General features: G+C 41.5%; 1 protein-coding gene across 2 annotated transcripts in view; it reads right to left on the bottom strand.

The window, feature by feature from the left end:
* Positions 1-818: 818 nt before the first annotated feature.
* The window catches only part of cpt1ab (carnitine palmitoyltransferase 1Ab (liver)), a 67,944-nt gene continuing 43,973 nt past the window's right edge, over positions 819-24,789 (bottom strand). For both annotated transcript variants that reach the window (XM_084169058.1, XM_084169059.1), the window contains exons 10-19: positions 17,775-17,970; positions 8,875-9,063; positions 8,055-8,160; positions 7,782-7,898; positions 6,969-7,133; positions 5,441-5,572; positions 3,611-3,763; positions 3,229-3,342; positions 3,023-3,115; positions 819-2,818 (exon numbers count right to left, since the gene is read on the bottom strand). In XM_084169058.1, the coding sequence (XP_084025184.1) occupies positions 2,732-2,818; positions 3,023-3,115; positions 3,229-3,342; positions 3,611-3,763; positions 5,441-5,572; positions 6,969-7,133; positions 7,782-7,898; positions 8,055-8,160; positions 8,875-9,063; positions 17,775-17,970 (1,352 nt within the window). In that variant the 3' untranslated portion in view covers positions 819-2,731. The remainder of the gene's footprint in view (positions 2,819-3,022; positions 3,116-3,228; positions 3,343-3,610; positions 3,764-5,440; positions 5,573-6,968; positions 7,134-7,781; positions 7,899-8,054; positions 8,161-8,874; positions 9,064-17,774; positions 17,971-24,789) is intronic.

The raw sequence follows: 24,789 nt of genomic DNA, 5'->3' as shown, positions 1-24,789 counted from the left end.
GTCCTTCTGGAAGGTTCTCCCATCTCCACAGAGGAACTCTGGAGCTCTGTCAGAGTGATCATCGGGTTCTTGGTCACCTCCCTGACCAAGGCCCTTTCCCCCGATTGCTCAGTTTGGCTGGGCAGCCAGCTCTAGGAAGAATCTTGGTGGTTTCAAACTTCTTCCATTTAAGAGTGATGGAGGCCACTGTGTTCTTGGGGACCTTCAATGCTGCAGACATTTGTTGGTACCCTTCACCAAATCTGTGCCTCGAAATAATCCTGTCTCGGAGCTCTACGTACAATTTCTTCGATCTCATGGCTTGGTTTTTGCTCTGACTTTATACAGACAGGTGTGTGCCTTTCCAAATCATGTCCAATCAATTGAATTTACCACAGGTGGACTCCAATCAAGTTGTAGAAACTTCTCAAGGATGATCAATGGAAACAGGATGCTCCTGAGCTCAATTTCGAGTCTCATAGCAAAGGGTCTGAATACTTATGGAAATAAGTCATTTCTGTAAATTTTTTATAAATTTGCAAAAATGTCTAAACCTGTTTTTGCTTTGTCATTATGGGGTATTGTGTGTAGATTGATGAGGAAAAAACATTTATTTAATCCATTTCAGAATAAGGCTTTAACGTAACAAAATGTGGAAAAAGTCAAGGGGTCTGAATACTTTCCGAATACACTGTATGTTGAAAAAAGTTAGCTCCGCCCAACCTTTCATAAGCCAATCAAATTAATGATCTGCCCTGGGAACACTTTTGAGTAAGTAAAACTGCAATGAGCCCACAATGTACTGTACAATGTAAAAATGTAACTTCACATTCAAAGAGTGTTTGACATTTGCTTTTATTGTGTTAAAAAGCTTTGGTATTTCAGCTGCTTGTCCTTTTACACGTATCTTTAAATTAGAGACAAACATGTACAGCTAGCTTCATCATCAAAACCAGGCAGAGGTGTAAACGGGTCTACCGTGAGAGAAGTTGTACGACAACTACAATAGATTGTTTTCCACGTACGCAATAACAAAGTCAGCGATAACAAAGTCAGCGATAACAAAGTAATGTCAAAAACTTTTTTTTTTTAATCATAAAATAAAATGTTGTCCATTTCACTTCCTAAATGAGCAAATAATGTATCTTGGTTACAAGTTAGCCTACTCATGAGCCAACCTTGGCAAACCTACAGTTTTTTAAAGTCTTTCCTATGTAGCATTGTCTATTCCTATGTATCTTGCATCTGTGTACTGCTCCACTATTGTCAAAATGTTTTTACATTCAACACACTGCAAGTCTCTCGAGACACTGTATTCATGTTGGTGAAATATAACAGTCGACCAATCACTTCACTTAACAAAATGATCTACAACAAACGGAACTACAACACAGTCGGTCGATATTATTATGATATACATCATGACAGTTCACCCCTGGATGAAAATTCCCTTTATAAGCAGATATAGTCAGATTGTCTGTGGTCTGAGACCTGGGTCGTGTTCATTATACACAAAACTGAAGAAAACAGTCCGAAACGGTAGGGAGGGGAGGGGTGGGTTCTGAGCCTGTCCAATAAGAAATGCTTGTTATCGCTTTCTGGCTAAAGGCTACAAAGGCAGTTAGGCTAGTGTGATCTGAAGAGCCAGTCCTATAGAGTGCTGCCAAACAATGAATGCAGTGACCACCCCTAACCCATCAACAGCTACACAGAGGGGCTTCAATATTTAACATGCAATGCAGGGCCATGTTCAGTAGGAAAACATTTAGGAATGTCATGAATAGATTTGACGTGATTCCTCTTTTTACGTGTTAGAGAGGCATGTTTGTTCTACGTTCCACAACATTGTGCCATGCTGAACTTGGCCCAGGCGAGATTACTCCAAAACGATACCATATCGTCCTTCTACTAAAACACAAATATCCATGCTTACTACAAATTACTATCGGCTGTGTGGCGTAGTATTCTGTATTCTAAATCGCTTTCTTACCCCTCGACAATCATTATGGTAATTACTCCATCGAGCCCTTGGATAGGCTAAGTGGAAATTTCACCATAGATTTAAATATTTTCAGATCTACAGAAGATCTAGAAGGTAGAGGCTAGAGTTCCATTTGGAATTCAGCAGTAGTAGTGCATCCCAAAACCTTACTGTACACGGCAAACCTGTAATGCTGCGGCAAACTGAACCCTAAAACTAGGCCAAGTTATAAACCTGAGTATGAAAATGACAACACAACAAAATACACAACTTTATCACTAGTCATAAAAACGTAGCAGCTAAAAGAAGGAAAAACTGTCAGTACACACGAGAAATAACACAAGATAGATCTAGGATCAGTTTACCCTACTTACATATTACCTTCATCATTAACAAAATGCAAAACTGAAATTAGATCAGTGTCTAGGGGCAACATGAAAGTACTCCCACTCACTGTCCTCCCTCATGGCCTCTACATTAGTGGGTCACTAAGGCACTGGTGCATACAGTCTGGCAGAGAAACTGTCATTTTTTAACTGTGCGCTACATACAGTTAAAACAACCCCATCACAAGAATAAAACAAAAAAGAAACAAAATGAAATGTGACATAAATATATTTTTCCATACTTAATTATACATTTTCATAACATTAATTCACTTAGAATAAAAACTCAACAATTTCAATGTAAAAGCTTCGGGAAGAGCATGCCTTTCTGTTAAAAAATATTAAAAATTGTTTGTTTTATCTTCTTCAAACTAGGAGAGAAAAATCACTTGATGGCTTTCTTGTTGAAGTCAAACAGACCCTTAAGGTCCAGCATGGCCTGTTTAATGTTACCCATGAAGCGGTGGGAGTCCTAGAGCGAGAGAGAGAGAGCGAGAGAGAGCGAGAGAGAGAATGATATTTAGAGGGATAGAAAGAGGTAGGAGAGAGAGGTATGAGAAACCGGTAGAAGAGAGGTGTGAGAGAGAGAGCACTGTAAAATGAACACTGTAAAACCAAAATTGCAGACATAGCAAAATAGCATAACTGAGTGGAATTGTATCACATGTAAACATACGGTCTCTGGGCTAGAGTGTTTGCTGGAGATGTGGAAGTTGATGAGGTCCTCTCCAAGAATGATGTAAGACACTCCGTAACCGTCGTCAGCCACCTAGAGGAGACAACCATAGATAAGCTGGGTCTCTTTAATTAGGCACCAAACTACCTGGACATGGATGACATTTAGAAGGATTCAGCAGTGAGAGAAGAGAAGAGAATACTCACCGGGCCGAAGCCTCCACCGGAGGTGACAAAATCAGGGTGTTTGGCCAGGTCAAAAAGTTCCACCTGCTGCAGTGGAGTCTGACTGGTGGACAGCCTCCAGGGCTCTGACAGAACCTGCAGGACACAGAAACACAGACAGTTTAAAGGGACAGTTCAACCAAATTACACATTTGTATCATTATCTTGTAAGCAGTCTAACGGGCAGTTTTCCTGAACTGAAAAGCAAGATGGAGAATCTTCATCAAAAATTATTTTTAGTCCAGGACTCAAATATGTGTCCGGGAAACCAGCACTATGGGTTTAATAAAGTCAAGTCAAGACTCGACTTCTACTTTATTTTTTATTTTTTTACTTTTCAGTGTCCGTAGCAACCATCACTCACCTCATGGAGGAAGGGAGAGTCCACTCCCAGGTACTTGGAGATTACGTAAAGGCAGAAGAGGTGACGGTCGATGCCCTTCCCTGTCATGGCCTCACGATACATGTTCTGATGCTTCTCTGATGCCTCCTTCAGTAGTCTCATACGCTCCTCTTTCTGAGGACAGAGAGAGAGAGATGAGGTGAGGTAGAACCATAAAGATAAAGGGAAAGAAGGAGGTACAAAGGCATCTTGACAATATAGCCAAAATGTTGGGCATTGGCTTCTGTTTCTCTTTGTTTAACCTTGTTATTTTTTATTAAATTAACCCATAAGAGTCTAAGCTCTGTATAAGCCGGGGGAGGGGGGGTTCTACTAAACTACTGTATATGGAATTGTTTTAAGAAGGTCATACCAAGGATCCTTTAGCTATTTGATTTTGAATTTTAAGACCCCTTGAAGTATAAAAAAAACACACATTTGTTAAAATCCCTGTTAGTGAGCCTTTCTCCTTTGCCAAGATAATCCATCCACCTGACAGGTGTGGCATATCAAGAAGCTGTTTAAACAGCATGATCATTACACAGGTGCACCTTGTGAAGTTTTGTCACACAACACAATGCCACAGATGTCTCAAGTGTTGAAGGAGTGTGCAATTGGCATGCAGGAATGTCCACCAGAGCTGTTGCCAGATAATTTAATGTTCATTTTTTCTACCATAAGCCACCTCCGTCGTTTTAGAGAATTTGGCAGTACGTCCAACCGGCCTCACAACCGCAGACCTGGTGTAACCACGCCAGCTCAGGACCTCCACATCCGGCTTCTTCACCTGATCGTCTGAGGAGGGGAGGGGGGTGCTGAGGAGTATTTCTGTCTGTAATAAAGCCCTTCTGTGGGGAAAAACTCACTCTCATTGGCTGGGCCTGGCTCCCAAGTGGATGGGCCTATACCCTACCTGCGTCCCTGCCTAGTCATGTGAAATCCATAGATTACGGCCTAATTAATTACTTTCAATTGACTGATTTCCTTTTATGAACTGTAACTCCAGTACAATCTTAGAAATTGTTGCATGTTGCACTTATATTTTTGTTCACTATATTTAACCCCTTATTTCTGACACTAAAACAGTCTCCTTTAATACTTCCATTAATTATTTCAACTGGTACCGGGGGACCTTCAGACGAGTCTTGTGAGCCCTGTGCGTGTCTTAAAGCAAAATAACTGGCATGTACGTGAGAGTCTCATCTTTGCACAGAGGGGTCATATTAGTGTGTAGCCCAAACTGTTCGGACGCTACAGACAGAAGTTGGCAGATCGGCTGTACCAACTTCCGATGAGTCCCAATATGCTTGTGGGGATCGTAGTGCAAAACGGAGATCACCATCGTGTTAGTGAGAGTCTCATCTTACATAATAGTTTGTAGGCCGACGATTTTGTGAGAAGACAGATTTTCGGGATGTCTCATGGTCTGACAAACACCGCTCTAGCTCTGTCACCTTTCACCGCAGATGCGGAAGTGCAACATAGGCGGATGCGTTGCATCGAGACGCATTCCAATGCAAAAAAAGACATATCTCTAGCTTAAACCGATGGATTTTGATGGGGATTTTTATTATTATGTTAATTAGATTTCCGCAGGAGCACAGACATCAACCTTAGGCGGTTAAAGAATATCGTACAATTCTTCCTGGAGTGTGGTAGTCATTTCCTTTTAGTGGACAGCACCCCACAATAACATTGTTTAAGTATTTTGGATGTATGATTGACAACACACAAACCACACTGATTTAAAAAGGAGAATGGAGGATAGAAGCAGGAGTGAGGTGAGGGGTCATTGTGAACTCTGACCCTTACCGTCTCGTCTCTGATCATGGAGCGGACGAAGGCGCAGGTCTCCATGGTGCAGGAGCGCACCGTCTCCGTACGGCCCTCTCTGAACAAACGTGTCATCGATGCCTCGTACGTTAGACAGAACTTTCCCTTATCCTGCAGAGAACATACAAGTACGTAATAATAAACATGCCGTCAGCTGTTACACATCATGGCTTAATTATTGCCTTGTACTTCTAGGGGCAGTTTCCCTGACAGTTTAAAGTGCCATCCACACCTAGGGCGATAACTATAACGAAAACTATAACGTTAACAGAAATCGTTCGAATTCAAGTGAACATCAGCCTTCACACTACAACAGTGGAGAACAACAACGATAGCTATAGTTGGGATCACTTTCAGAGCAAATGTTTCCATGTCCCCTCAACGATACAACCATAACAACCAATCAAAAACACGTTCTAGCCTCTGGTCTAAGCTGTAAAGTACAATGAATGTCTTTTTAATAACTGCTCAACAGTTCTGCATAGAACATGGACATTCTACTGCAAGATGAATGAAAATAAAATTATGCTGACGCCATCTATGCTGCTAATTTTCTCATTGATGAAACATCTGATCTCAATACATTTTTCTGTTCACAAAACTACAACATGTTATGAACACAGTGCACTACGCTTTGTAGACTTGACGTTTGCCGAAGTTTAAAAAAAAACTGCGTTGTTTAGAAGGAGTGCAAGGCCGAATTTAGTTTGTGCACACGCACACTTCACAGATGAGGCGTTCCCTAATGGAAATATACAAACACATGCTACAACGCACCAATAAGATCTCGCTAGCTCGTGCTTGACTTTGCCCACCTCCTTGCTTGTTCTTCCCCGATACAGATTAACTATCTTGGGTTAGTTATAAATATCTTTGTTAACATCTGTAGCCCACCTGATGCTGCATAATAGCTAAATACAAAGGCTGAAGCATGGTGTTGACAATATGCATACTCCATTGGGCTAATCATTAGCTTGATCCCAAACTCTAAAAATGATCTTGTTAAAAGATAGCAACATATTGATGACTTTAATATCCCCCCAAAAACACAGTGACTATAATGTAGGCCTACTCCCTGTTACAATTGACCCGTGTTACATTTAGACCCTATGCACTCATGGTGAATAGTGGAGCGCTTACGTTTACTAAAACAGTGCAGATCGTTCATTTTTAAGAGTTGAGAAATAAATGTAGTAGCAATAGAAAGCTGTTGACAGAGGAAAAGTAAATGTGGACAGTTCTAGCATCTTCAAAGTGCACATTGACCAATATTTTTTTTTTTATATGTTCAATATATTTTTGGCGGCAACAATTTAGCAGCGGCGTAGCGGCGCTGCTAAATTAATACAGGGGAAACATTGGAGTTTACACATCGCATCCGGAGGACATTTTTTTTTCTTTTTAACTTGTTCACTCTGACAAGTTCAATCTATATTCTGCTTGTCCGGCTATTTGCGTGAAGGTCGAGCCCTGAATAATCGTTAAATATATTTTGAAATCCCTTCACCCTGAAGTGTGCGAGCTGCAGGGCAATCTGGATGAAAGCATCGGGGCTGGTGCGGCACTTCTTGATCAGGCCCTTGCCAAAGTCCTTGAAGGGGAAGATGTGCGAGTCCACGTCATCCGCCAGGGCCTGGGCCAACTTCAGAGAGCTCTGGATTGTACTCTGGCACTGAGGATCACAAGATAACGTAGAACACATGTCAATCAACTGGTGGCCCACGGGCCAAATCCGGCCCCACAAGCCAATTAGATGTGGCCTAAGGCTTAATGTAGTTGCAAGCCCCTGACTTAGCCAATAGTATAATAATAATATGCCATTTAGCAGACGCTTTTATCCAAAGCGACTTACAGTCATGTGTGCATACATTTTTACGTATGGGTGGTCCCGGGGATCGAACCCACTTCCCTGGCGTTACAAGCGCCATGCTCTACCAATTGAGCTACAGAGGACCACTAGTAGTGTTAGCAGTAGCTCTGGCGAAAGTCAAATAAAATAAAATATCATTTTAGATCACTGGACACCAACTGGAATCCAGGGTCATATTCACAGAACGCAAACAAAGACGTCTTATTCACTAGACACCACGGAAGAAAACGTACCAAAACAGGGAGGGACTACCTGATCTTGTCCAATAAGAAACGCTTGTTTTCATTGGTGCAAACGTTAGCAAATTGTTATGCAATGGAAAATGTTTTGGTCTTCACTAATGAATACGATCCAGCATTCAAAGGGCCATCAGTACCTGGCCATGAAACAAAGGTTGGACATTTGGCGGTTTTGGAATACAAATATAAATGTAACCAATTCTCCTTTCACCTCTGCAGGGATGTCCCACTGCAGCCTCTGGGGTCCGGGCAGGTTGGGGTGGGGCTCCCCGTTGCAGTGGCCCTCCTCAGTGTAGCCCAGCTCCAGAGGGTCCATGTACAAGACTTGCTGAGAGATGGAGGGGAGAGAAAATCAGTAACTGACAATACAATGACAGAGCTCAACTCTTTAGATTGAAAATCTTTCACAATATGTTAAAAGGACAGACCTGCCGAAATTCGCTCAATTCACAAATAAGCCGATTGGCTGTTGTATGGGACATACCTCCCAGAGATGGCCTATGATTGGTGCGTCGGCCCAGGCGTGCTCGGCATTCAGGCCCATGGTTCCGTTCTTGAAGACGATGAGGTTGAAGGACTTGTCAAACCACCTGGAGAAACACAGCACCATGTAAAATGTATCTTAAAGGGGCAATCTGCAGTTACTAAACAGCTGAGGGATGGGACTGGAGAAATGAAACCACTCTCAAACTCATGGACAGAGCTATGGATACAGGGACTGACCATCCATGATATCAATATTATATTTTTAACCATGTTTTGAGGCTATAAATTGTTTGTTTACAAACTAAGAAGTAAAACAAGCTTATATGTTGGGTTCTGATGGGGTATGACAGTTGAACTAAACTCATGAGGCATCTATAAGTTATATTGTTCAATAATCAATGGAGGAGGCTATATAACATTAATTTAAAAGTCTAAAAATGGATGTAACAACTGCAGCGAGATTATGGTAACTGGCCTACAGAAACAGTAGCTTAGTCCCAGATCTGTTTGTGCTGTCTTGCCAAGTTTGTCGTGACAATGACCATAGGAGTTGGCAAGAACGCACAAACAGATTTTGGACCAAGGTATACTGTAGAAACAGCACAATGTGACATAACCCACTGGGCATACACTGGTTGAATCAACGTTATTTCCACCAAATGACGTTGAACCAATGTGGAATAGATGTTGAATTGACGTCTGTGCCTAGTGGGAATTGTTCTAATTCCTCAGTGGATTGATAGCCTGAGCTGCCCTCCTTGGCTGTCATTGGTTGGAACTTGCTCAATCACAACCTTTGACTGGTTTCAGCCACTCACCTGTCGTAGCATTTGCCGTGGAGGAGGGACTTGGCGTAGCTGTCTAATGATTTCACCGGGTTGTCAGCCTCGTATTTCTGTTCTGAGTCGTCGAGGGTTACGAAGAAGGCAGCCTTCTCAATGGCATCCAGAGACTGCTTGTTCTTGCCGCTTCTGAAGTAGGTCTCACGTGCATTGGCCCATGGTGTCCTGGTGAGCAGGGTTAGAGGTCAAATAGGAGTAGTGGAGCGGACATTAGAGGTTGACACGGAAGTGAAGATTCCTGTCCTGTCTTGTCCTGTCAATTTTTTTCACACAACAGTTCTATAACCCCGGAACGTTCCTGTCCCGTCCTGATAAAAATCCTGCCCATCCCAAGCTCATTTTTACGCGTAGACAGAATAAATAACTTCCTCCATTAGCAGCTCGATGCAGAAAAAGCTTTTGATAGACTAGAATTGTCATACTGTATCTCTGGTCTGTCTTGGAACATATGGGAATTGGCTTAAATTTCATTAAAATGATTAAAATGCTACACTGCTCAAAAAAATAAAGGGAACACTCCAAGTCAATCACACTTCTGTGAAATCAAACTGTCCACTTAGGAAGCAACACTGATTGACAATACATTTCACATGCTGTTGTGCAAATGGAATAGACAACAGGTGGAAATTATAGACAATTAGCAAGACACCCCCCAATAAAGGACTGGTTTTGCAGGTGGTGACCACAGACCACTTCTCAGTTCCTATGCTTCCTGGCTGATGATTTGGTCACTTTTGAATGCTGGCGGTGCTTTCACTCTACTGGTAGCATGAGACGGAGTCTACAACCCACACAAGTGGCTCAGGTAGTGCAGCTCATCCAGGATGGCACATCAATGCGAGCTGTGGCAAGAAGGTTTGCTGTGTCTGTCAGCGTAGTGTCTAGAGCATGGAGGCGCTACCAGGAGACAGGCCAGTACATCAGGAGCATGGAGGCGCTACCAGGAGACAGGCCAGTACATCAGGAGACGTGGAGGAGGCCGTAGGAGGGCAACAACCCAGCAGCAGGACTGCTACCTCCGCCTTTGTGCAAGGAGGAGCAGGAGGAGCACTGCCAGAGCCCTGCAAAATGACCTCCAGCAGGCCACAAATGTGCATGTGTCTGCTCAAACGGTCAGAAACAGACTCCATGAGGGTGGTATGAGGGCCCGACGTCCACAGGTGGGGGTTGTGCTTACAGCCCAACACTGTGCAGGACGTTTGGCATTTGCCAGAGAACACCAAGATTGGCAAATTCGCCACTGGCGCCCTGTGCTCTTCACAGATGAAAGCAGGTTCACACTGAGCACATGTGACAGACGTGACAGAGTCTGGAGACGCCGTGGAGAACGTTCTGCTGTCTGCAACATCCTCCAGCATGACCGGTTTGGCGGTGGGTCAGTCATGGTGTGGGGTGGCATTTCTTTGGGGGGCCGCACAGCCCTCCATGTGCTCGCCAGAGGTAGCCTGACTGCCATTAGGTACCGAGATGAGATCCTCAGACCCCTTGTGAGACCATATGCTGGTGCGGTTGGCCCTGGGTTCCTCCTAATGCAAGACAATGCTAGACCTCATGTGGCTGGAGTGTGTCAGCAGTTCCTGCAAGAGGAAGGCATTGATGCTATGGACTGGCCCGCCCGTTCCCCAGACCTGAATCCAATTGAGCACATCTGGGACATCATGTCTCGCTCCATCCACCAACGCCACGTTGCACCACAGACTGTCCAGGAGTTGGCGGATGCTTTAGTCCAGGTCTGGGAGGAGATCCCTCAGGAGACCATCCGCCACCTCATCAGGAGCATGCCCAGGCGTTGTAGAGAGGTCATACAGGCACGTGGAGGCCACACACACTACTGAGCCTCATTTTGACTTGTTTTAAGGACATAACATCAAAATTGGATCAGCCTGTAGTGTGGAGTTCCACTTTAATTTTGAGGGTGACTCCAAATCCAGACCTCCATGGGTTGAAAATTTTGATTTCCATTGATAATTTTTGTGTGATTTTGTTGTCAGCACATTCAACTATGTAAAGAAAAAAGTATTTAATAAGATTATTTCATTCATTCAGATCTAGGATGTGTTATTTTAGTGTTCCCTTTATTTTTTTGAGCAGTGTATTTGCCAATCCCTCAGCCATAGTTATAACAGGCAATATCCGCAATATTTGCTATATTTATTACGCATGGAACTCCTGGCCCAGGCAATTCGTCAATCGAAATAAATAACAAAAATTGCTGCAGAATCTCATTATATGCAGACAATATTTTACTATACAGTGCATTCGGAAAGTATTCAGACCCCTTTGTTTTTTCCACATTTTGTTACGTTACAGCCTTATTCTAAAATTGGTTAAATTGTTCATTTATCTACACACAATAACCGATAATGACAAAGCGATTACAGTCTTGTGTCTTCTTGGGTATGAACCTACAAGCTTGGCACACCTGTATTTGGGGAGTTTCTCCCATTCTTCTCTGCAGATCCTCTTAAGCTCTGTCAGGTTGGATGGGAAGCGTCGCTGCACAGCTATTTTCAGGTCTCTCCAGAGATGTTAAATCGGGTTCAAGTCCGAGCTCTGGCTGGGCCACTCAAGGACATTCACAGACTTGTCCTGAAGCCACTCCTGCATTGTCTTGGCTGTGTGCTTAGGGTCATTGTCCTGTTGGAAGGTGAACCTTCACCCCAGTCTGAGGTCCTGAGCAGGTTTTCATCAAGGATCTTTCTGTACTTTGCGCCGTTAATATTTCCCTCGATCCTGACTAGTGTCCCAGTCCCTGCCTCTGAAGAACATCCACACAGCATGATGCTGCCACCCCCATGCTTCACTGTAAGGATGGTGCCTGGTTTCCTCCAGACGTGACGCTTGGCATTCAGGCCAAAGAGTTCAATCTTGGTTTCATCAGACCAGAGAATCTTGTTTCTCATGGTCTGAGAGTCTTTAGGTGCCTTTTGGCAAACTCCAAGCGGGCTGTCATGTGCCTTTTACTGAGAAGTGGCTTCCATCTGGCCACTCTACCATAAAGGCCTGATTGGTGGAGTACTGCAGAGATGGTTGTCCTTCTGGAAGGTTCTCCCATCTCTACAGAGGAACTCTGGAGCTCTGTCAGAGTGACCATTGGGTTCTTGGTCACCTCCCTGACCAAGGCCCTTCTCCCAGGCGGCCAGCTCTAGGAAGAGTCTTGGTGGTTCCAAACTGCTTCCATTTAAGAATTATGGAGGCCACCGTTTTCTTGGGGACCTTCAATGCTGCAGAAATGTTTTGGTACTCTTCCCCAGATCTGTGCCTCGACACAATCCTGTCTCAGGTGTGTGCCTTTCCAAATCATGTTGAATTTACCACAGGTGGACTCCAATCAAGTTGTAGAAACATCTCAAGGATGATCAATGGAAACAGGATGCACCCGAGCTCAATTTCGAGTCTCTTAGCAAAGGGTGTGAATAGTTATCTAAATATGGTATTTCTGTTTTTAATTTTTAATTTGCAAACACTTCTAAAAACCTGTTTTGACTTTGTCATTATGGGGTATTGTGTGCAGATTGATGAGGATTTTTTGAAAAATCTATTTTAGAATAAGACTGTAACATAACAAAATGTGGAAAAAGTGAAGGGGTCTGAATACTTTCCGAATGCACTGTATACAGTGTAGACAATGTACAGTGCCTTCCGAAACTATTCACACCCCTTGACATTTTCCACTTTGTTGTGTTACCTTTGTTCATCAATGATCTACACAAAATACTATAATGTCAAAGTGGAAGAAAAATTCTAACATTTGTAAATAAAAAAACAAAAAATAATAATAATATATCTGGATTTGATAAGTACTCAACCCCCTGAGTCAATGCATGTTAGAATCACCTTGGCAGCAATTACAGCTGTGAGTCTTTCTGGGTAACTCTCTAAGAGCTTTGCACACCTGGACTGTACAATATTTGCACATTATTCTTTCTAAAATTCTTCAAGCTCAATATGGTTGTTGATCAATGCGAGACAGCCATTTTCAAGTCTTGCCGTAGATTTTCAAGCCGATTTAAGTAAAAACTGTAACTAGGCCGTCTTATGACGGCTTCAATGTCGTCTTGGTAAGCAACTCCAGTGTATATTTAGCGTTGTATATTGTCCTGCTGAAAGGTGCATTTGTCTCCCAGTGTCTGTTGGAAATTAGACTGAACCAGGTTTTCCTCTAGGATTTTGCCTGTGCTTTGCTCTATTCCGTTTCTTTATCACAAAAAAACTCCCTAGTCCTTGCTGATGACAAGCATACCCATAACATGACGCAGCCACCACCATGCTTGAAAAAATGAAAAGTGATGTGTTGTGTTGGATTTGCCCCAAACATAATGCTTTGTATTCAGGACATAAAGTTCATTTCTTTGCCACATTTTTTGCAGTTTTACTTTAGTGTCTTATTGCAAACAGGATGCATGTTTTGGAATATTTTTGTTCTGTACAGGCTTCCTTCTTTTCACTCTGTAAATTCGTACTGTGGAGTAACTACAATTTTGTTGATCCACCCTCAGTTTTCTCCTATCACAGCCATTAAACTCTGTAACTGTTTTAAAGTCACTATTGACCTCATGGTGAAATCCCTGAGCGGTTTCCTTCCTCTCCGGAAACTGAGTTAGGAAGGACGCCTGTATCTTTGTAGTGACTGGGTGTATTAATATTCCATCCAAAATGTAATTATATTTATATTACTATACTTCACCATGCCCAAAGGGATAGTCAATATCAGCATTTTTTTTTACCCACATACCAATAGGTGCCCTTCTTTGCGAGGCATTGGAAAACCTACCTGGTCTTTGTGGTTGAATCTATGTTTGAAATTCACTACTCGACTGAGTGATCTTACAGATAATTGTATGTCTGGGGTACAGAGATGAGGTAGTCATTCAACATCATGTTCACTCTTATTGCACACAGAGTGAGTCCATGCAACTGATTATGTGACATTTTTACTCCTGAAATTTAGGCTTGCCATACCAAAGGGGTTGAATACTTATTGAATGAAGACATTTCAGCTTTTCATTTTTAATTCATTTGTAAAAATTTTGAAAAACATATTTCCACTTTGACATTATGGGGTAGTGCAGGGTTTCCCAAACTTGGTCTTCGGGACCTCAAGGGGTGCACGTTTTGGTTGTTGCCCTAGCACTACACAGCTGATTCAAATTATAAACTAATCATCAAGCTTTGATAATTTGAATCAACTGTGCAAAAACCAAAACATGCACCCTTTGGAGTCCCGAGGACTGAGTTTGGGAAACGCTGGGGTAGTGTGTAGGCCAGTGACAAAAAATATCAATTTAATCAATTTTACAACATTGCTGCCCTGAATTTAGCAGGCGCTATCGACAAAGATCAGTGGGGAAAAGTTGTGATGGACTACTTTCTGCACACGGTCAGTGTGAACCGGAGTGACTTGACAAAACGGGCCAAACAAACTTTAGCTAGCTACAAACAAAATGGAAAAGACACAAGACGTCTTACTTAGTCAAAGTGGTTCCATTCTGGCATGTAGCGTTCATCCATGTATACGGGTAAGAGAGTCTAGCTACATTTTCAGATATGATATGTTTCAAATGTTGTCAGAAAGTTGTTTTCATTGCAAGTTAAAGCGTACTGTTAGCTAGCTAGCAAACATTGAACCTAATTGGTTAGCTTTAGCTACCTGCAGAATCATACTACAGCATTTCATGCATGGTGGCTAGCTATGACAATCCGTTTGTACTGTAGCTATGGGTTGGGATTATGGTTCATGTCTAAACAAAAGACTCCACTTTGCCAGATGTGTCTGGGTGTGATTATGGCCATCTATTGTATTTTATGATTTTTTACCTTTATTTAACTAGGCAAGTCAGTTAAGAACAAATTCTTATTTACAATGACGGCCTACCCGGCCAAACCCGGACGACGCTGTGCGCCGCCCTATGGGACTCCCAATCACGGCCAGTTGTGATACAGCCTGGAATCAAACCAGGGGGTCTGTAGTGACGCCTCAAGCACTGAGATGCAGTGCCTTAGACCGCTGCGCCACTCGGGAGCCCTACATGTGTGCATATCTAGACAATAGTGACCCATCCACTTAGCTAGATGTGGCTGGGGGGTGGTTTTAGCATTTATTTCACATGACCCATCAATTTAGACAAGTGTGTGTGGGTAAGCATCATCTAATGATTATAAAATGTTTATACAATATTTTTTTCTGGACACATTCTGTTTTTCATATTGCTACTATGCAAATATGCAAGTAACCATTTTATTCTACCGTTTACACCTTCTGTATCCTGTGCATGTGACAAATAAACTTTGATTTTATTTGATATAGCGTGTGTTTACCAGAGACTGTAATGTGAAGAATAACATGACCTGCACCAAAGTCAGATTAGGATATAGGCCAAGGACTAGATAAAGTGTATTTTTTCTACTACTTTTTGCTACTACTTTCACCTCTTTTAGTCTTGAAATCTTTGGTTGTTTACTACACTACCTTACTCACTCTGTTTAGCACATGGCCTCACGTGAATCCTTAAAGAGATGGGTGGGGCTATGGCTTAAGAGAGTGTGAACGCTGCTGAATGGGTGTAGACAAAGAAGAGCTCTCCAGTAGGTGTACCAAAACATTCAGTCTGTACTTTTATCCAATGTAAAAAACACAATTTAAAATGTTGCTACATAAGACCGAATTGAGGTGGTGGGTCACATATTATCCCTTCACACAGTTCAATTTTTTATGAAATGCTCCACACATTACACATTGCACTGTGCACTACTGACTAGGGTCATGTTCATTTGGCCCCAAACGGAAGACAATGGACTGAAAAAGGGAGGGACTACCTAAACATTTCCAATAACAAAAAATAATAATTGCAAAACGTTTTAACTGTAACTTTTCCTTTGCATGCCGTAAAACGGAATCTTAATACATCTGAGTTGGTCTGAGAGCCCCAGATCCTGACAGCAATTTATACTGGCACAATTAGTTGTCCCTTGTGGTGCACACAAATGTAGCGTGATAGCAGGTCGGGCAAGTTCAAGATTCACCAGGGGAATCAGGTACAAAGGCATCCGGCTCGTGGTCAAACTGCTCCGAACTTAAATTCACATACAGTGGGGAGAAAAAGTATTTAGTCAGCCACCAATTGTGCAAGTTCTCCCACTTAAAAAGATGAGAGAGGCCTGTAATTTTCATCATAGGTACACGTCAACTATGACAGACAAATTGAGGAAGAAAAATCCAGAAAATCACATTGTAGGATTTTTAATGAATTTATTTGCAAATTATGGTGGAAAATAAGTATTTGGTCACCTACAAACAAGCAAGATTTCTGGCTCTCACAGACCTGTAACTTCTTCTTTAAGAGGCTCCTCTGTCCTCCACTCGTTACCTGTATTAATGGCACCTGTTTGAACTTGTTATCAGTATAAAAGACACCTGTCCACAACCTCAAACAGTCACACTCCAAACTCCACTATGGCCAAGACCAAAGAGCTGTCAAAGGACACCAGAAACAAAATTGTAGACCTGCACCAGGCTGGGAAGACTGAATCTGCAATTGGTAAGCAGCTTGGTTTGAAGAAATCAACTGTGGGAGCAATTATTAGGAAATGGAAGACATACAAGACCACTGATAATCTCCCTCGATCTGGGGCTCCATGCAAGATCTCACCCCGTGGGGTCAAAATGATCACAAGAACGGTGAGCAAAAATCCCAGAACCACATGGGGGGACCTAGTGAATGACCTGCAGAGAGCTGGGACCAAAGTAACAAAGCCTACCATCAGTAACACACTACGCCGCCAGGGACTCAAATCCTGCAGTGCCAGACGTGTCCCCCTGCTTAAGCCAGTACATGTCCAGGCCCGTCTGAAGTTTGCTAGAGTTCATTTGGATGATCCAGAAGAGAATTGGGAGAATGTCATATGGTCAGATGAAACCAAAATTTAACTTTTTGGTAAAAACTCAACTCGTCGTGTTTGGAGGACAAAGAATGCTGAGTTGCATCCAAAGAACACCATACCTACTGTGAAGCATGGGGGTGGAAACATCATGCTTTGGGGCTGTTTTTCTGCAAAGGAACCAGGACGACTGATCCGTGTAAAGGAAAGAATGAATGGGGCCATGTATCGTGAGATTTTGAGTGAAAACCTCCTTCCATCAGCAAGGGCATTGAAGATGAAACGTGGCTGGGTCTTTCAGCATGACAATGAACCCAAACACACCGCCCGGGCAACGAAGGAGTGGCTTCGTAAGAAGCAATTCAAGGTCCTGGAGTGGCCTAGCCAGTCTCCAGATCTCAACCCCATAGAAAATCTTTGGAGGGAGTTGAAAGTCCGTGTTGCCCAGCGACAGCCCCAAAACATCACTGCTCTAGAGGAGATGTGCATGGAGGAATGGGCCAAAATACCAGCAACAGTGTGTGAAAACCTTGTGAAGACTTACAGAAAACGTTTGACCTGTGTCATTGCCAACAAAGGGTATATAACAAAGTATTGAGAAACTTTTGTTATTGACCAAATACTTATTTTCCACCATAATTTGCAAATAAATTCATTAAAAATCCTACAATGTGATTTTCTGGATTTTTTTTCTCATTTTGTCTGTCATAGTTGACGTGTACCTATGATGAAAATTACAGGCCTCTCTCATCTTTTTAAGTGGGAGAACTTGCACAATTGGTGACTGACTAAATACTTTTTTTCCCCACTGTATAAGCAATAGTACTTAATCGTCCCATGTCAGGGCAACATAAATGCACCTTAACATAGGAGCTACATTGGGGCATCGGGAAACAGTAGGTTTTTTAACTGCTACACTGGCATAAGTTATGTGTCTAGTGTAGCAAGCCAGTAAGTATGCCGTAATGACATCACTTCCTGTCAGCAGCCCCACCCACCTCTCCCCAGCGGTGAGCGCAGCCAGGTGCTCCTCCCCTTCCTGGGGTTTGCTCTTATCAGCCAGGATCCTCTCCATCTGCTGCTCGATCTCCCGCGGCAACAGCAGGCGCCCATCATAGAACACCCACACCTTGAAGAAGCGCCCCTTGTTGAACACGGCGATGTGCTTGCTCTCGTCCACATGTTGAATAGTATCTGGATATACTCAAAGAGGGAGGGAAAGAGGAAAGAGAGGAAAGAGGGAGAGTTGTGGGAGAGGGTGCAAGGATAGGCAGAACAGCTGATTTCAGAGTTTTCTCAACCAAATTCCCTTCCCAGCGGGCAAAGCTGGTTGACATGATGTCATTACAACAAGTTTACAACAAAGTAACTGGTTGTTATCTAGTTGTAATAACGTCATGATTTTTGGGTTCCTTGTATGTATCATTTTTGGGTAAACAGTGTACTGTAAACGCTGGTCCTAGTCAGAGATAATGTAATGATGATTAGGATGGCTGTGCTGGCTTAGCTCTCTGATCTCAGAGGGATGTGGAGAGAAGGGTAAAGAAGAGCCAGGCATTTCACATAGCTTTATCTGCTAAAGACTTAAAGATATAATAATCCAATAAAGTTGTATAGGGAGTTTGTAGGTGGTGGATTTTGTGGAATTGGACAATATTGATAAGCCAATTGAAGTATGTGTCAAAATATCCACAACAAAAGGAAAACAATGATGGTGGTAGTCCCATTCTGTGAAATACCAAAACACCATAAGTATCATACCGGAGGGTCGATAACCATAGTCATCTATGTTGTGAGACAGTTTTTCTTATTCAAGTGAACATCTATGCACTATTCAAAGGATATTAATTTTGAATTAGAAAACGTGAAGGGGACTGGTTTATTCGATCTACAAACTAAAGCAGTGTGACTAGGGAGTGGGGGGATGGAATGGGGGCAATGATTTTGGGTGGGGGTCCAAACGATTGTTGGTGGAGTACCACACATAATTAATACATCTTCTCTTTTTGAAGAAAGGTGTTGGCGGTGTTCAGTGCTTTCAAACAAGCGTTTGCCCAGTTAGGGGAATGGAGGTAGGGGAAAGGGGTCTACGGGATGCTAGGAACACTTTTCCATGGAGCTTTGTTCCCGAAAACAACAACCTCGCACCCAGGTAACATCTAGGCTATCTGCTCAGTTTAATTGCACCTTGAGTAATTGTATCTTTACTTGGGTGTTTATGGATTGGATGTAGGCTGAGTGCCAGACCTTCTGCATTATACAACATTATCTCATTGCTTAGCCAAACAACTACAAAAAAACTACTAAACACTACTAAAATAGTACTCTACTAAAATACTATCAAATGTTACTAAAAACACTACTTAAATATTGTTTTGGAAGACAACGGAAAAGGAGATGGAGTCAGAAACAGACTTGCACCCATGGGAAATGCACCTCTGTTTTAAAAGCTATCCCTATTGACATTGTTTTCAATTATGGTGATCCATGACTGAATACAAATAATATTTTGTGACATTTCTGCTTTTATCATATTTTTGGAATTTAATTTCTTCAGGAGTTTCCTCTGTTCATCTCTACAGAGCCGCACACAAACATTCACTGTGTCATACATTACATTATATTACACTATATTTACACATTAAATATTATACATAATTGCAACATCTAGACTATGATTTATTCTAAAGCATGATTGGTTTGTTAATTGAGCACTCCAAACGAGTTAGAGTGATATCAAAGTCTTCATCAATCCACCAATTAAAACAACTCCGAAATTGAGTTCACGCAACATACATTGATAGATTACTTATGCCGGATATTAGGTTTGTTTCTTAAGGTGGGTCATATATCATTTATAAATGTATCTCCCATAAAAAACTGGTTTGAAATGTTATTTTACAATCTTCGTATCTGAATTCACTTACTGTGATTTCCTCTGGAAAAGAGTGTCTGCTATTTGACTACAATTGAAAGTGAATCATTAATGAGATTCATGGGGTGACAGAAGTGGGTCGTGTTCATTAGGCACCAAACGGAGGAAAAGGAATTGAAACAGGGAGGGATTACCTGGACTCATTTTCGTTTTCCGTTGCAAAACATTTAAAAAAAGTTTTCCTAATGAACACAATCCAGACAGAGACTAGGTCAGTGAGTGTGTTTTTTCCTTATTGGACTGAACATTTAGGGGAAAACCCAGTTTATCGCACCCGACTTGAGGTCATTTCCTTAAAGCTGTCCAATGAGACCTTGCCATCTTGGAGATCAACAATTAATCAAAGGTTAAACTGGTAAGTGATGACTTAAAGGGATAGTTCACCCAAATTACAATTGACATGAAACACGAAAAATGCTAATACAGTGCTTCAGACATTTTCCCCAGGTGACGCTGGTGCCACTAATTTTTTCACCCCATGATTTGGTGGCACCCCCCCAATAGAATAGATTTGAGTCATCATCTTATAAAGTCATTAAAGTAATTCACAATGCTTTATTAAGAATTATAAACTGGCTGGTTCGAGCCCTGAATGCTGATTGGCTGAAAGCAGTGGTATATGAGACCGTATACCACTGGTATGAGAAAACATTTATTTTTACTGTTCTAATTACATTTGTAACCAGTTTGTAATAGCAATAAGGCACCTCGGGAGTTTGTGGTACAGTATATGGCTGTAAGAAGAGCCCTTAGCCATGGTATATTGGCCATATACCAAACCCCCTCGTGCCTTATTGCATTGGTGTAACAGACTACTGAGATGGTATTCAATAAAAAAGTTGTTACAGCTAACATGTCCAAGCAGGAATGCATGATTGAACATATTTTGATATGCAACCTAATCCAGTGATTGGCATGAATTTTGGGTTGACAATTAGACCATTTTTGTTATATTTTGCTTTCATAATAGGACTCCAGAATTTACCTTTTTTTTTTTTAATAGAGATTAATTTGCCTTCATCGTTATGTGCACTTATATAGGCTAAGGGTGTGAACATTAAATTAAATTGAACCCTTAACATGAAGAAAAAATCCCTAACCAAAAATGTGTTATTTCCTCCACAAAAGTTAAATCACAGTGCAGTTATCACAAAACTACCATTAACTGGTCCCATCATAAAGGGACATTTTTTAAAGAAACAGGCCTACCTGATGCAACAATGCTGTAATGTTAGTAAGAGGGGATATGAATCTTTCAAATTATTTGCCACGGATATAAAGCGCTCCGCACTTCATCGTCGTTAACAGTTGGAAAAAAGCGCTGATTACAGAAATTATTGCAAATGATATGCAGCCATTGTCAATGGCTTCCTTGAGTTGTGTGGTAATTTGCTAAATGAAGGACTGCGAGCACCATTTGAGCTGCAACTCGCACTACTGGAATAGGTGCATCTTTCTCATCAATGTCACTGTTCACCGTTTACTCCTAGTTTCAACAGGGTGTTATTCCCTTAATAACGGAAGTTGAGACATACAGTTAACAGCATTAGAAAGCTACAATTGTTCCCTTTTAACCCAGTAGGGCCCCGTGTAGCTCAGTTGGTAGAGCATGGCGCTTGCAACGCCAGGGTTGTGGGTTCGTTTCCCACGGGGGGGCAGTATGAAAATGTATGCACTCGCTAACTGTAAGTCGCTCTGGATAAGAGCGTCTGCTAAATGACTAAAATGTAGATACCTGCATTTGGTGCGTTTTTCTTTTGCCCTGTGTTTGATTTGTGAGCTTATACTTGGTGGGCGGGCTTTTGTTAATCATGAAACAAAGTAGGCCCCTAAACTAATGAATATGCAATTTGCCTTCATCAAAAAAAAATTGTTGTTATTGCATATTTCAATCTAGAACGTGCCTAGGTTTAGTGGGGGGTGTAACCTATTCTAAATGGCACACTATAGCAGTTAGCTAAAAGCCTAAAATAGACAAGATGCATTTTTTATTCCAAAACTGCAGCTCGTGGTTGGAACACATATTTCCCTAATTTAATCAACCACTTTGATTAAGCTGTCCTGATTTGCTAAGGAATGTAGCTTGCCTACAGTTTTGTTTGTGTATTCTATCAGTTAGACTTTTTTATAGGCAATAATTTATGTAGGCCTAATGGGAGCTTGGGTGAACAGCATGAGTGTGTGTAGGGAGCGGTCAGATCGAAATTGAGTGACAGACGTGTAACGGAGAGAAAAGAGAATGTAGGGAGAAGAACTGTGATCACTTGGCTAGGTATATTTTTTGTTACGAGTCACTAATGCACATAACAAGTGGAAGTAACACTAGAGTCAACGTGAATTTATGGTTGTCTTCGGGACAAAAATGTCACCTGCCCGAAGCGGATTCCAAATTTGTATTATATTTACTTATCGTTTTAAAGGAAAACCAATGAAAAAAATTGCTGTTTAAATATTACGAAAATGTTTCTATTTGTCACATCCCTAATATAGGCCTAATTCAATTGGTGCCAATTCACCAGCTGAGGAAGTGGACAATCAAAACACATTAGCTAGATCGCTAACTCTAAATATAACACCTACTGCTAGTAACCATGTATTAATCTAACAGTAAATGTAATGTCCAAAATTCTTTTCGCAAATGAGGCCTAGTGCACTTGCGATGGCGATGCACAATTTTGCGCACTCCGTATTTTAAAGCCATATCAGATATCTTGATTGTAAAACATTGTGCTTTGAGCTCAATAATGATCATTGAGATGTTTTGATTGAGGTAACCAGGTAGAATGTGCAGCTCGCACAAGTGCGACCAATTAAAAATGTTACTAAATGGTTGCAGTCTGGAGCCCTGTAATATAGGGGATAGCATTAGCATTTGGAGACAACAACCAGATAAACCAAACCAAATTATCGATTGCTGTCTTACACTGCTTAAAGGGTAAGGAAACCAATGTGTAATTTTGTAATTTGTGTGTACAATCCCTTTAAGACTGAGCAAGGCTGTCCACTTACAGCTCTCCAATTTAATTTAATTCCAAGTTAAGTTTGTAAAGTACAAGTACAATACAATAATTAATCTATCAATCTACTTTCATTCACTTTCTCATAAGATCATTTGAAGTCAACATATGTAGCCTACAGTTTAAATAAAAATGGTGGGTGCTGATATTTGTCCTGTTTGTACAAGTGTGTAATGGAAATGTGTTTATTGCATATCACAACTCCCCCTGAGACACCCGCGGAGAGTGGGGTCAAGGCCAGGGTCACCACTTTCCAGCTCTCTTGGTGCAATTAGGGTTAATTGCCTGCATTTATTTGGATTATTTAAATAACCTACATCATGCTATTTCAAGTTATCCATTTGGAGCGCAATATCACGTTGTAAAATAATTAGGCAAATGAAGGCATCTAGGGTTTCATGTTAACTTTGATTGTGTTCGATGAAAATGATACTGTAGACCTTTCAAACGTTTTATGCAACATTATCAGCAAGTGCCTCCTCTGCCAAAGCGATTTAAAGTTGTTGAACGGGAGTGACGAGTGTGTTGATATAATGGTAATATTATAAAAATCACGCTTTTAACAACCTTCATAATTGGTTAAAAAAAAATGTTACGCATGCCAACATATCAGGCAAGAATTAAGAGTAGATCTAGGCAAAATGATCGTGTCAGGCGAATATTATCTCAAATGTTTTACCATTGCAACATTATACAGTATACAGTATGTACAGTCATATTCACTGTGGTTGTTGGAAGCGGGCAATAGATTTCACAGCTGGCGATGCCTCATCGCGATTAGTTATTCCCTATAATTTGCCCCTGAAAAACATGAACAAAGGCTCCAAAAACACCCAAATACGTCCTTTTAGAAATGGCAAGTATAGTGATGCAGTATAGTGATGCAAGTCTTTAGATGTTCTATAACGGTCGGTTAGCACTAAACCCAATGCCGCTCATAGAATAATAAGGTAGGGCACATGAAATTGTGTCATTCTGAACTTTATCCGCAACGTTATATTCCATTTTGTTGTGACTCGAGCGATACCTCTCCATACATTCTACAGGTAACTGCCAAAATAAAGGAAACACTTGAGTAAATGAAGGATACAAAGTATATTGAAAGCATGGGGTTCTTCTGCACAGGAGGTTCCAGACACTTATATATTCTATGCCAAGGCGCATTGAAGCTGTTCTGGCGGCTCGTGGTGGCCCAACACTCTATTACACAGTTGCAGTGCATGGGTAAAATCACCGGGGAAGCCAAGCCAGGAAAAAAAAGCCATATTACAACGTATGTGTTGTGATAATTACAATATTTGCTCTATAATCTGTTAGTTCATATGCGTTGACACCATGACATATAGGCCTAAGACCGAGACAATAAAAAGACACAGAATAAATTCAACCACACCTTTGTCTCATCACAAAACCAGAGAGTAACATCTGTCCACAAAACATGAAGTCCACAAAACATATTGCATGTAACAAACAGTTACATGACCTACAGCATGGTCAAGCAAGTTAATGTTTCCAATATTTTCGGACTACTAAACAACTATTGATTTAGAACCACAGACTTACTGCAAATCGCAAAGAAAACAGGCGCTGCCTCCACTATTCCGGCACCATTTCAACTTCAACATTTCAACATCATCTAATCACCTATGCATAGTCTAATACAGTGACAACTAAAAGATACCAAAAACGATTTAGTCCAATCAACGTAAGCTAAATATGATGTGGCTGTCCATGGTACTGATTTATTAGTGTGTGTGTGTGTGTGCGCGTGTGTGTGCGAGCGTGCAAGTAAAAAAGAGAAACGCCAATGCCATCCTCCTCTTTCATGTTGCCTAAACGGTCTATGACTGTCATACAGTACACACTTTCAGTGTTTGTTGGCACCGCTTAATAAAGGCATATAAATCATATTAAATTGAGGCTTCACAAAGCATTTATTACCCTGTCATGCATCTTTGTAGAGCATTGCAACGATTCCCGGGACCACCCATATGTAAACATTTATTCACGCATGACTGTAGGTCACTTTGGATAAAAGCGTCTGCAAAATTGTATATATTA

This window comes from Coregonus lavaretus (genome assembly GCF_964263955.1).
Source record: "Coregonus lavaretus genome assembly, chromosome: 9".
Lineage (NCBI taxonomy): Eukaryota > Metazoa > Chordata > Actinopteri > Salmoniformes > Salmonidae > Coregonus > Coregonus lavaretus.
The sequence above is the reverse complement of the archived record's forward strand: the minus strand, read 5'-3'. Positions and strand labels throughout refer to the sequence as shown.